This window comes from Macrosteles quadrilineatus, unplaced genomic scaffold (assembly GCF_028750875.1).
Source record: "Macrosteles quadrilineatus isolate MER2022 unplaced genomic scaffold, UCM_ALF_1.0 Scaffold_5__1_contigs__length_97177068, whole genome shotgun sequence".
NCBI lineage: Eukaryota > Metazoa > Arthropoda > Insecta > Hemiptera > Cicadellidae > Macrosteles > Macrosteles quadrilineatus.
In genome coordinates, this window is record NW_026542598.1 from 32,713,298 (window position 1) to 32,727,035 (window position 13,738).

General features: G+C 35.4%; 1 protein-coding gene across 1 annotated transcript; it reads right to left on the minus strand.

Moving 5' to 3' along the window:
- Positions 1–1,040: 1,040 nt before the first annotated feature.
- LOC128994661 (FYVE, RhoGEF and PH domain-containing protein 3-like) lies at positions 1,041–13,153 on the minus strand. The gene is made up of 11 exons (XM_054419358.1): positions 12,972–13,153; positions 11,731–11,833; positions 10,917–11,047; positions 10,201–10,422; positions 9,665–9,851; positions 8,896–9,059; positions 7,947–8,225; positions 5,600–5,683; positions 5,338–5,403; positions 2,744–2,800; positions 1,041–1,483 (listed from the first exon to the last, which is right to left on the minus strand). Exons 2-11 carry the CDS (start codon positions 11,828–11,830, stop codon positions 1,367–1,369), a joined length of 1,407 nt encoding a protein of 468 aa, XP_054275333.1. The 5' UTR covers positions 11,831–11,833; positions 12,972–13,153; the 3' UTR covers positions 1,041–1,366.
- Positions 13,154–13,738: the final 585 nt, after the last annotated feature.

Below are 13,738 nucleotides of genomic sequence, written 5' to 3' on the forward strand. Positions count from 1 at the left end.
CTCAGCTAATAAAGAGATTCGAGAGCTATACAGAGACCCGGACATAATAGCCCAAATCAAAAGCAGAAGACTCAGGTGGGCAGGCCATATCGCAAGAAGAGAACAAAATGCAACAGTTAAAGCGATAAATGAAGGACTACCAAGAGGAAAGCGGCCCTTGGGACGACCACTGCTTTGCTGGAAGGACCAAGTGGAAAAGGACTTGAGAAGATTGGGGGCAGAGGCTCAATGGATGCAAGACAGAGAGAGATGGCGAGGAATTGTTGGCGGGCCAAAAACCTTCTGAGGTTTAAGTGGCCTAATAGGTAAGGTAAGGTATGTTTTTATTTTCTTTCTTTAATAATATTGTCTTGTATTAGTGTCTTGATTAAAAACAGTTTAGTTTCTTTTGATATTTTAATTTTTATCTAAATAAAAAATAGAACATTCATAAAAAGGTATCTTTCAGCAAAATTTAATCATGTTTGTATGAATTTTTTTTAAATGGTAGTCCTATGTTGAGGTTTTGGCGAACAATTCATTTATCAGTGTCCAATTAAGTTAGGTACTGTATTTCATGCAAATATTAGGTATAAAAATACACTACAAACTTCATTAATCTCCAATAACGTTTTGTACAAGACCAAAGCAGTAGCGTAGTTTCTTTACAAATTACAGCCCATATATAAGCATATAACCATGACCAAACAAGACAAAAAAACCACCCGCAAAGACAATACCTAGGTTATTTAATTTATTACAGACCTTCAAGTTCAAATCTCTTAGTTTTTTCATAGACTATATCTCTCATAAGAAACAATAGACTACCAGTATTATTATTTTTCATGATGACAATGTGTATTGTCTAACTTTAGTAAAACTTTAATACTCTTTATGAAATGGCACAGTGAAAAACACTCACAGAGAACCTTGTTCAAAAATCCACATTTTTTGTTTGAAAATCACTACTCCGGTGCAAATAACGTCACCCTCCACTAACATTTTTTAATAGTTCCTGTTTATTGGGATAGACAAAAATAAAATTACTTTGTTGGGTACTTTTTATTGATACAAATATCTGGTTTACAAAAGTTCAATAAAAAAATACAACCTACACAAGTTTTAACTTGATAGCACAAGTACAGTTACACAATACAATAAAAACTTAGTCAGCACAGTAAAATATTTATACCAAAGATTTTTTAAATCTGAAATTAATATTCTTTTATGACTTATTTTACACTTTGTAAATAATGTAGTAAAAAATAAACTCTTTAGTTTAATAACAAGTGGGACAGTCAAGACATAACGCAGTCTAAAGCACCAAAATCATAAAATATGTTGTACAGTTAATACAATTCTACAGGTTTTAAGATTTCCATATCTCTTAAACGTTTGACGATCTAGAAGACGGCCCAGGGAACATGTAGGTTCTGACAGTTTCTCCAAAAGACATAAATAACGATTTGATTGACTGCAAATAGTTGTTCTTCTGAACTGTTTCCTGTAAACATACAAAATAGGCCTAAGTTACCTATAACTTAAATAATACACATTTGATATACACAAATAATCACAGTTTAGTCAGAGTTAAATTAATGTAAAAAATATTATTGTAGAATGGAACAAGGCATTAAATAGTGTGATTTTACAAGAAATATTTGACCTGCCAATATTAAGTCTAAGCTTGTGCTGCAATACAGTTTCAACTATCTGAACTTGTATATTACCCTACCCTCCCTATGGACAATCGGAATCGAGTTTTAGTTTTTAAGCTTTTTCAAACTATTTTTACAACAATTTGATTTTTATTTTTCTGTCTTTGGCCCCCTGAGACCTGCAGAGGCAGTTGCCTATCGTGCCTAATGGGTAATTCGCCACTGATTGTACTATCGCTGTGTGAGCCACAGGGAATTATTATATTTCTTCAATAATTCTCTTGCATCGTGGATGATTCATTTCTTTTGTTCTGGTACTGCTTGTCATTCCTTTTAAATACTTTTTTTCTCACTCTAAGCATCACCCTTCTCTAGTCCCTTATCAGGGCCCCGCATCGGCCTCGGAGGAGGAACACACTTGTTGCCCTTTTTCCTTTATTTTTGCGTTGCTGTAGATGAGGAACTAAAATAGACCAGGGGCAAAAATCCAAAATAGATCAGTCGTTGCCTCCTTCAACACCCAACCCAGAAACAACACCATACCATAGCCTAACATAAAAAAACAAAGAATCCATGATAACTTACAAACGTACAATTGGTTGAAGAAAATTCAACAAACTTTATAATATTTTGGAAAACAAGTAAGTGATAATTTTTACTGGAAAATAAATTTCTTTGTTGTTTAAGTGTACACATTAAACACGTCAAAAGCATTCTTAATTTTTGTACTAACAAATAGAATGGTTAGTCTAAATTAAGAAAGGGATATGAACGTTCAAAACACGAGTGAAAGTGGATTACATATCCTTGATCTTGACTATATTCAAAGTGCTCAATAAATTTGTGCACTTTAAACATATGGTCTCCAATATGTAATGACTCACTTTTTACTTTTTTTATGATATATATTATTGAAAGAGTAAATTTAGCTTTATTTTTAAGTTTTAAAGCTTTCTTGAACATAAAGAAAGTATCCAGAAAACCTTTCAGCAAAAATTTCAAATCCTAGTTTTTGAATACTTTGAAGTTTATTTGTTAACAATTTTCACGGTATGTTATAAATATAGCCATCAGTGTATTTTGCATTCCGAATTTTATATTTTTACCTGACAAGCCTGAGGATTTTCCTTCCCGTCACAATGTTGTTTCATTTTGTCTTCATCCTGAAATAAAGCAATTTATTAGTTGAAGATTCAAATTTGGCCTGCTAACCCTACGTCCCCTATTGAGGCTGCTCCCACGCCTACCTTTGGGTTACCAAGCAGACCCAAGGGATGGCAGCGGCCCAATGATACTTCTGAGAGACCAGTCCGTCCTTCTAGCTTGGGGATGCCACGAGACTCGGACATACTTTAGAATGAGGCCAGCAGGGTGGAGCTGAAGGACTGCTCCAAAGTATGCAACACGGTACGGAAGTGGGGTTCAAGGTTTGATGGCCGACGAGACCCTATGTCATTCCTCGACACTTGAAGAGCTGATGGTCTCATACTTTATATCGTCGGAGGACCTCCTCAGGGTGCTGTTGGAGCTGCTGCAAGGTTCAGCACTCCTATGTTACAGGAATTCCTCCTGTATTCCTTCGAAGCTTTCGGCATTAATTTGAAGTCCAGTTCTTCCCACCAGGATATTGGAGGAACTTGGATGAGAAGATCCGGAAAAAGACACAGGGTGAGGGCGAACACTTCCGGGACTACGTCGTTGCCACAAGTACTTTGCTGAGGCGTAGCGGCACGTTGTCGGAGCATGGTATATTGGTCCTGATCTACAGCAAAATCCGTATGAAATACAAACTCATGGGACGCCGGCGTGACTTCAGCAACCTGGCCAAGATGGTTGAGTTGGCTGAAGATTGTGAGGCCTATATGCGCAAGAAGGCAGCCTTCCGACCCCCTCCTTCACCAAACGTAGCGCTGGTTTTGGAAATCGCCTACGTTCCCAGGAAGAAAGCTGAGAAGCACCCTGAGACTGCCACCTACGAAAGGCGTAATTGTGAGACATCATCCCCTGAGGCAAAGTCTACTCAGGGTGTCTAGTTTATTTCCATTATAAAATTCAAGACTAATTCCAGACTCTTCAAGACTAATTCCAGATTTTCCAAGACTAGTTTTTTTAACAATTAGTGGGTGTTGATACCAAAATGTATCGATTCTCGATTCTTGATACCGATACCAATTTTGATAGCTTAACCAAATTTTCTAAATAATACTACACCAACCCCTGTCTTTGGCATAAAGTAGTATTATGATAATGTGGTGTTTTCAAGTAAAGAAATAATGCAGCAATAAAAAGTTCTAACTAGTAAATTTGTTTTTTTTATCATGAAATCTTCCGCGTACCGTACGTTTAGACATCATCATTAACTGCAGCGGTTACAGAAACGTGATCGTCATCGTCTGCGATCACAGCAAAATCATGAACATTTCCTGCGGCCTTGTAGACATCAATGACATCATCGTTGTCTCCCGCGGTCTCAAAAACGTCATCGCCATCGTCCGCGATCGCGGCAAAATCATTAACATTTCCCGCGGCTGTTTAGACATCACCGTCATCTCCCGCGGTCACGGAAACGTCATAGTCATCCCCCGCGGTCACGGAAACGTCATCGTCGTCGTCCGCGATCGCGACAAAATCATGAACATTTCCCGCGGCCGAGCAGATATCATCGTCGTCTCCCGCGGTCACGGAAACGTCATCGTCATCTCCCGCGGTCACGGAAACATCATCGTCATCTCCCGCGATCACGGCCAAATCGTGAACATTTCCCGAGGCTGTGTAGACATCATCATCATTGGCTTTCGCGGTTACGTTTAAAGGCAAGACGACGATCGCGGCAAAATCATGAAAGTTCCCGACTTTGAAATCAAATTTAAGACTAAATCCCAACTTTTCAAGACCATTTTGAAATTCAATACTAATTCCCAACTTTCCCGATTTTCCCGACTACTAGACACCCTGTCTACTGGTCTTACGGTAGGCTCGAACTCGAACCAGGTCTACGAACAAAGGCCCACGAGGCAGGGTAAGCGTCCAATGGTGTAATGAATGTACGGTGCTTTAGGTGCCAGGAGACTGGTCAGTATGCCAGAGAATGTGGCAAGCCGAGGACCGTCTCCTGTTTTGGATGTGTGAAACCTGGTTTTACTGTGAACCAGTGTGGATGTCATTCGGGAAACGACAGACCAGCTCAGACATCAGGAGGTCAACTGGGCAAGACCACTCAAGACGAATAACCTCAGAAGAGTGGTCCAAGTGGCTTGGAAAGCTAAACGGCCTGGTCAGCCGGTGGGTGGGGACCGGTTAACTTTGGACTCAAGGCCTTTGTAGAGGTAGGCTTGACCTCAAACTTGTAGTCTCCCGGGTATTTTCGCCAATCAGATCATTAAGAACAAGGATCGAGTTCATCGAGTAGAAACACAACTTGAATTTCGAAACCCCCTAAGCTCCAGACACCGAAGAATCGGAATAGAGTAGCCCCTCTGGTGTGAGCTGCCAGGAAGGTTCTAAATATGGTCCTGTATATGTTGTCTAATTCCATATACTAAGTCAATTACATAAGTCGTGATCAAAAAATATGCATGGTTAACTCGGGAGTTCTAGAACAAAATACAAATACGGATTTATCTTATAACATACAAGTATTCTTATAATTCTCTCAACAAATAATCTACAGAACTTCCATACCAGAATGTACAGTACTTACTTGACTGCTTGTGTGTGTTTTCATTTTTTTCATAGGACTTTCTTCATTGTTTGGATTGTTATTTTCCTGCAAAAAAAAAAACAATATTATAAAAAATACTTATTCTAACTGGTGTTATTGTACAAATTGGTTTGAATATCTAAGTAGGAGTTCTTGTTCTAGAAATTGAAATGGCTTAATTTGACAGTTGATTGTTTGTGCAGGATTATTATTGTTGTCGTTAACATAACTGAGAATGTAAGTTGAAATGCTATGCACTTACTTTTAGCAATTTTCTTTTCCTAGTCATTTGTAGGGTGTGACGAGAACTACTTTTCTTTCTGAGAGTTTGCAAATTCTCGTGATGCTGTAAACAAAAAGTGACAATTATTTCAAAGCAGAAACCCTTTGAAAAAATACTGGTTTCCCTTGAAAATCTAGATCTTGTTATAAATCTTAGATGTACAGGGAGAAAGTAAAACTCTGCTTGTTATCTTTTTACATAGTTGTTTTTTTTTTTACATTATGTCCTAATTTGATTCCTTGTATGAAAGCCAAAATTAAAATTAACTAGTGTCCCTGTTGCTCGAATTCGAGCAATTGCTAAGTATTACAGGCGTTATTTTAAAGCGAATAACAACCATGATTTCTGATGGCTTTAAAAGATTCGACTCAAAGATTATGGAAATACTCAAGATGTACATAACAGATTATATCATTTTATCTAGGCTCACTCGCTTTTTCCATTGTAATATTTACGCCAACCCCAATTCAAATAGTAAATATTTCATTTCAACCAAGTCAGTAAATGTTTTTAGCAAACTTATTGACTGTTTACAATAATTAACATATCTTCTTCTTCTCACTTTTAATTTCTGTCAACAGCTGGAGTTTCATAACAATTTTTGTTTCCCATGTTAATCTTATGGAGAAATACAAAACTTTAAAGGGCCCCAGGGCCTCACTCTCTAATTATTTCCATAAAAAGAAAATTTCCTGCACAACTACACGTTACCCTCTTTCCTATGACACCAAAAACGTGTCAATCGGTTCAGTAGTTTCGGAGGAGTAATTGTCACAAAAAACCTGCTTGCGTATTAAATAAGTACTAGTGTCCCTGTTGCTCGAAATCGAGCAATTGCTAAGTATTACAGGCGTTATTTTAAAACGAATAACAGTCATATTTTTTTATGACTATAAAAGATTCGACTCAAAGATTATGGAATACTCTGGATGTACATAACAGATCGATATAATCAACATTTGTTGTAAATATCTTATCATTTTTCAAAAGCTGATTTTGTTTTTTAGTGTTTATAACACACATTATTTCTATTTCTTCCCCTTGGTGGTGTTCTATGACTTTCCTATGTTTCCATAGTTTGCAAATCGTCTCTTTCAATGATTACTAAGAAATGCAGCACAGTGTTAATTCAGTTTTCTTTTTAGTATATCAATTTATCCAGGCTCTCTCGTTTTTTCCCATTGTAATAATTACGCCAACCCAAATTCAAATAGTAACTATTTCATTTCAACCGAGTAAGTAAATGTTTGTGGCATACTAACTGTTAAATTAGCAAACTTATTGACTGTTTAAAATTAACATATGTTCTTCAGTCTCACTTTTAATTTCTGACAACAGCTGGAGTTTCATAACAATATTTGTTTCGCATGTAAATCTTATGGAGAAATACGAAACTTTAAAGGGCCCCAGGGCCTCACCCTCTAATTATTTCCCTAAAAAGAAAGTTTCCTGCACAACTTCACGTTACGCTCTTTCCAATGACACCAAGAACATATAAATCGGTTCAGTAGTTTCGGAGGAGTAATTGTCACAAAAAACCTGCTTGCGTATTAAATAAGTAAATGGTAGATATAGATTTAACATGTATAAACTATCATAATACATCATAGCTTATTTTTATATTAACTTAGGAAAGACATCTTTTGTTTACAAACAATATAAAATTGAAAATATCAAATAGACTAGGTATTATGTTGAAGAACAAACTTTTTGTTCGATTTTATGACTTAAGCTGAGATTGTTGAAATGTGGTATTAAAAGTATTAGGAACTTTTAAAAGAGAGTAGAGATCAACATAGCTTAAATGAGAAAATTTGAGTCCAAGGGCAAAATATATGGACATCAGTAATTTGTTTATTTATAGTTACCAAATTAATTCCTCCCCAATTGAGATTGCTAGAACTGATTATTTACTATCTGAAATACTAGGCATAGAATGTTTAATATCATTCAAGCTGTTTTTGTAGGCCTAGTCATGTTATTTAATTTATTTTTATGGTGATATTTGATGAAATCTATTGTAATTAGTAACACATTTTATTTAACGGTTAATAAAGCTTTTGAATGGATACACAAAAGTAAATGGACACAAAATGTAGGACTAGTACTGATATTATTTGGTCTTAGTAGGCCACTTCATCAGAGTAGGTTTAAGAGAGCATGAAATCTGTTCCACTTTTATGCAGAGTATTCTGTTCAATATGCAGAATAAACAGTACTAAACAGTTGCTGTTCAAGCAAAAATAAAAACCAATTACGAACCTAACTAATGCTTTAGACTAATAAAAATAATTAATTTTCTAAAATGACTCTATCGGTAATGTACCTGAGCTATCGCATCTCTGATGGCCGTAACCCAATCTGAGGCGTCATCCCGGTGTTCCGAGAACAGAATGTAGGTCTCGCTGCGGCAAGTCAAGTTGAACACACCTTGACCGAGAACGTTCTCGACGCTGCATTTGCCAATGGGCAGCACACAACAGGATTGTAGCGACCCGCTCTCGTGAGGCATTCCTTCCTCTTTGCCGAGTAGCTTGCAGTACACAACACTGTCGCTGAGCAAGATGAAGTAACGTTTCTGCGCCTTCTGGCCATTAGCACTCATCTGACCAAGAAAATTAGATAATAGTTACAGAATTATAGTTAAAGTTAACCCAGCGATGTGGGGCCAGGTAATGAGATAGTAGAAGGTTATGTGAGCCATAACGCAAGGAAAAATTGCAGTCACTTTTGTATGAATCTTGATTTTGCTTATACAATTTGATTTTAAGATAACAGTAATCACAGAATTACTTCCTGATCAGCATCGTAGGTGTTATTAAATTACCTGAAAAAACAAACAAATTATACGCATAATAACACTAGTAATAATATATTTACACTTATACTGTTGAATCACAAGACGGTAAATACATATGAAAGATGGGAAGTGGTGATAGATTTTGATTGGACACTCCAATCATCATCAGACCCAATAGTGTAAGTAAATATATTACTACTAGTGTTATTAGACGTATAATTTGTTTGTTTTTTCAGTAATTACAATAACTTGAAAAACAATTATTTTACATCTCTTCTAACCATAATTGACTTTATATTCCTACTATTAATCAAGATTATCAAAAAAAAAAAAAAAAAAACAGACTTGCCCCTTTTATTTTAGTTCATCCAGTATTCACATTAATTTCACAAACAAATTTAAAAATTGAAATAAGTTTGAATTTTGCAACGACGTGGCTGGCTTAGCGGTCAGCATGAATAGAAACAAAATTTACCTTCATAAGTATTCCTTCCTTTAACAGTTTCTTGTTAGGCCCAACAATACAAGGTTTCGAGCGGAGCAAACAATTTTGAAGAGTCAGTAGTCTTGAGTGTGTTTCTTGCTCAAAAACTAGGTTGTTAATGTGTGACGTAGCATTTTCTACCTCTTTCACTGCCTCTGTATAGCATGGAAGAAAAACACAGATTTAATGATATTTTCTGTTTTAGGATAAATTTGAGTTCTTACCAAACACAAACATTTTACAAATTTACCAATACAGACTCTTGATGATTCAAAATTGGTGGGCCAAGCAAATAAATTTGAGTTGTCAAGAGGTTTAAATTATCGAGCTAGGTTCGATTTAAAAACATTTAAACTACAAAGAGTTCATTTTTTAAATATTTTATTAAGGTACAGAACGAAATGGCTTGTTTGATTTACTTTACAACAAACAACAACAGCTTATTTATTAGGCTAGTTAGTTATAACAAAATGACATTATTTAAGACAAACTTCTGTGCTAATAGGATGTATAGTTTCCTCTTATGACAGGAAGGGAATTTGTCCAATGCTCCTTCAAATTATAGAATGTTCTGCAGACTAAACTACGAATTGAGCGTTCCAAATCGGCCTACCCTCTGCTTGGATTTTGACATATCTGTATCAAAATGTATGGTAAAACTTTGAATTAAGAGATTCTCTACGGACTGAGCTTGTATTTTTAATTATGAAAAGTTTTGGTTTCTCGAGCGTGTGAATGACGAAGAGTAGACTGTACCTACCCACAAGTGTGGTCCTGTGAGGATGACTATCTGGTGTCAGACTCAACAGTTGTCTCAGCAGAAGTCTGTACCTCGGAAGTCTCTGTATGGGTGTTATCAGCAGAGCACTCAACTTGTTCCCCACCTCAGGTCGTCTTTCCTGGCTTCTTATCCACTCTCCTAGTCTAGGGTTGTGTGTCGGCAGGTCCTTCAAACAACATGTTATACAATATTAGCAACCTGGCACATACTTTCTCCCATTTAGCTTGTGAACAACCCTTATCATGGGTAAGTGGAGGCTGTAACTATAATTTTTATAGGGGAAAATTAGAAAAGTTAAAATATATTTAAACTGTAATTTTACAGCAATTGAAGTAAGTAGGCCTATGACTTTGCTAGAATTTAAAGGGCTAAATTTAAATCAAAATAATTCGAGCCATTTTTTAGAAACTGATTTTTCTTTGTAAAAAACCCACCATTATGAATAAAAATTCAAAAAATTAAAACTGGGAAATAGTACCCCTAGTACCTCTTACCTAGTATCTCTAGTATCTTACCTCTAGTAAACGTATGGCACTTTTGTAGTTGTAAGCATACATAGAATATATTTTGAAAAATGGAGCCAAATGCAGGAACGCTGCAGCAACATTGGTTCCTCTTGTTTTGAGTTGGTTTACGAGTTCCCCATTGACTTGGTATATGGACTCAATGTTTCCAAATAGAGTTCGTTTTGTGGGGCCGGAGATCAAGTCTGATGATTCTAACGGCTCTTTGAAATACTAGAAAATCACAGAAAATATTAACGAGCTTATTTTATGGGTTCACTAGTTTTATTAGTGTTAGGTCGAATCAGTCGTTGAGAGGTCTAAAAAGATGTCTCTGGACAATACGGATTGAGGATTTAAATCCTATCTTGGTAAGGTTTTGTGCGCAGCTCATAAGAAGGCCGAACTTGTTGCGAGAGGCCCACCTAAAATAAACGGTTGGCGGCTCTGGTCGAGTTTTACAGGATTGGATTCTTTGTGACCTCTGATCAGGATTTTGTTTTTTTTGTAGGCTAAATAAAATTTGGATATTGTATTTATGAGATGCATTGTATAAATTAGGCATAATTAAGTAAATTTACTATGGTTCAACGATTTAATAAGGCCTATTTAATATTGATATTGAAAACTTGTTGCGCTAAAAAAACAGGTTTCACCTTGTCACATCATTTATAAGTAATAATAGATTTTATTGGAAAAAATTGTTAAATAGTTAAATATGAGTATACCTTCGTAATAACTTCTAGCTGACTCAAGTAAGATACTTCTGACGTAAATATTTCTTCTATGACTTTGTTCCTTAAATCCAACTGCTGCTTCTTTCTGTTCTCTTCAATTTGCTTGTCAAGAGCATTGAGTACTAATAACATAACATACAAAATTACTAAATATTTGTTTGAGTAAGAAAAATAATGATTAACCAACACCTAACAAGGTAACAAAAATAGGTTAGAATTTTAATGACTTCTGGGGCCTAAAAGTAAAATTAGCGACTATTCCATGGCTGCTGTGATTTCCATGACCGTTAGACACCCTTTGGTAATAATTCTTGAAAAATAAAACTACAACGCGTTTATTTCTTGTGTGACTAACCTGGATTCAATATATTATCAACCAGGAATACTATAGCTTTTTATAAGAACCTGTTTTAGTAGAATCTCACTGCCATTGGACAAAATGAGCTAAGTGAGTGAAGATTTGACGGGGATGTGGTATGGTTGAAACAGCATGAGAATATTTCTAAGTTAGCAAAACTTCTACCATATTATATAACAATGGGTCTACACTTCCATCAAAGAGGAACTATTTACCTTCATTAACTAAACCCTATTTAGATCCATAAGCCAATGATCACACTCTTTCAATGGCCTGGTTGTCATGAGACATCTACTCATGTCTCATGTAATTTCTTTTTTAGGCCTTGTTATTTTAAAATAAATAAATGCCAAATAGCCTACTTTATAAATTTAAAAGAGCTGCTTGAACATTTAGTCTACACACTAGCCACAGTGTAAAAACACCAGGGCATTTTACACCACTAACCTTTGGACTTTGACTTTGCAGTCAATATATTCCTTTGATTGATTAAAGCTCGCAATTCATGGCTGAGAGTCGGTTGGGGTGTACTTGGACATGACTCCATTCTCTAAAGAACAAATAACTTTATTTATATTAGCTCAAACTTACTAGGCCTATCTCTCATGGTTACCAAGATAGGTCGGTTTGATGTTATACTTTAAAACTAAAATTAATTAGATAGCTTCTTGAGTCTGTCCTAATCAACTTGTTTACAAAACAATACTATTTGTGGGATTTGTAATACTATTTAACGACCAATTTATTTACCTACTGATAATTTAAGTAAACTCCGAAAGGTGAGATGGTCTAGTGGTAAAGAGGAGGACTTAAGTCATCGAGGTAACGAGTTAAAATCCTGCCAATCAACAATGGAATTCAGCCAAATGGATAATGTTGCAACCTCTAATTTATATAATCCTAAACTTAAGTGAAAACAGTCCCGGGGAGAGCCTAGTTATAAAAGTAGGTTAGTAGGCTTTTAAGTAAGCTCGATAAGGTGTCTTGTTCCCGATAATAAAGCATTTTTGAAAATTTTTCTGGTCATGTTTGATTCATATAGGCCTAGAAGGTAAATTTATAAAGAATGATCAGTGTAAAACTACCAATAAACCAGCGTTAAGTTAAGCCATGACATTACAACGCTAAAGGAATTGCGTGTACACTTCCATATCTCTTGGCACAAACAACCGAATGAGTACCTAATATTGATAATTTGATTGTTTAATTTGATATATCATTGGGGTTAAACTTGCCTAACTAACCAAACGATGTATCGAATAATCGATATGTCGATCGATATTACTCATTCGGTTGTTTGTGCCAACAGATATGGAAGTGTACCCGGAATGACACTGTAATCATTTATTCAATCCCAATACATTTAAGTACATTACTTAGGCTAACTTCTAGTGTTCTGCTTATAACAGTAATAAACCCCTAAGTTAGGTTTTGTTGAGATTCTAATTCCCTTAAGGTTGACTTTAGCTGGTAGGTTAGGTATGAAAAGTTGTGTTGTCAATTGTAACGATTTGAATAATTGCAAAACATCACGAGCAATACAGAATTACATTATTGTAGATGAATTTGAAATAAAACAAAATAATTTTACTTGATTACTATAGGGTAGCCTAGTTTCTTAAATATATTTGTTTCTGATGAAAATTCTTTATACTCATACTTACTTTCTTAAAACTTTAAGGCCCTACCTGAGAAGTGTAGGTACAGCTTCAGTTTACTTAATTCACGTTCGCTAAAAATAAGTATATACGCAACCACGCCACTTGAACTAGTAATCAATTCCAAACAATTTTTACATCAATTTAACTTAGGCCTAAGATGATAAGGACTAGTGTTAACAACTTTTTTAAAACATTATCTTAGGTCTTAGGCTCGGTTTCGGTTTTGTTTTGTTTTGACATTTGAGATAAATCATCAAGATCAAAGATCAAACATTGGCCAACCGCCAAAATTTTTCGTCCATGGAGTTATTTTGAACAGGACGGTGTTTTAGTAAACGCGCGAGCAATGAGTATTATCACTAAAAACGCGTACTATGTGAAATGTGTGAACCAAATTTTAAAAACCTTGTTGGATATATGATTGAAAATTTAAAATATTACTCCTCAATGCACTGTCTCTCGCCTTATAAATAATTAACCATAGCTTGAATACTAATTTTCATCTGGTTACTCTCTTATTTATAGAAAGGGGGTTCTAAAATGCAGTAATTTAGATAAAACTAACATTATATTTATTAAGACAACAGTAAACCTAATTGCTATTATTTTATGATACGGTAACTATACCATAGATTAAACATACTCCTAAATGTTTAATCTATGCTCATACTGTAAGCATAACACACTCCTCATGCTGTAAGTGAAAAGTGATTTAACATCAACAAAAAATCACCTCCAATTAAAATGCGAACATAATAATTAGGCCCTAGATTACTCAAAAGGAAGAGGTTTAG

What these genes read in the sequence shown, in the direction of transcription:
- LOC128994661 (XM_054419358.1), bottom strand. Translation starts at nt 11,830, where the DNA reads ATGGAGTCATGTCCAAGTACACCCCAACCGACTCTCAGCCATGAATTG. An exon ending in GTGCCATACGTTTACTAGAG is followed by an intron (nt 9,852 to 10,200) that starts GTAAGATACTAG and finishes TGTTGTTTGAAG; the next exon opens with GACCTGCCGACACACAACCC. An exon ending in AAAATCCTCAGGCTTGTCAG is followed by an intron (nt 1,484 to 2,743) that starts GTAAAAATATAA and finishes GTATGTTTACAG; the next exon opens with GAAACAGTTCAGAAGAACAA.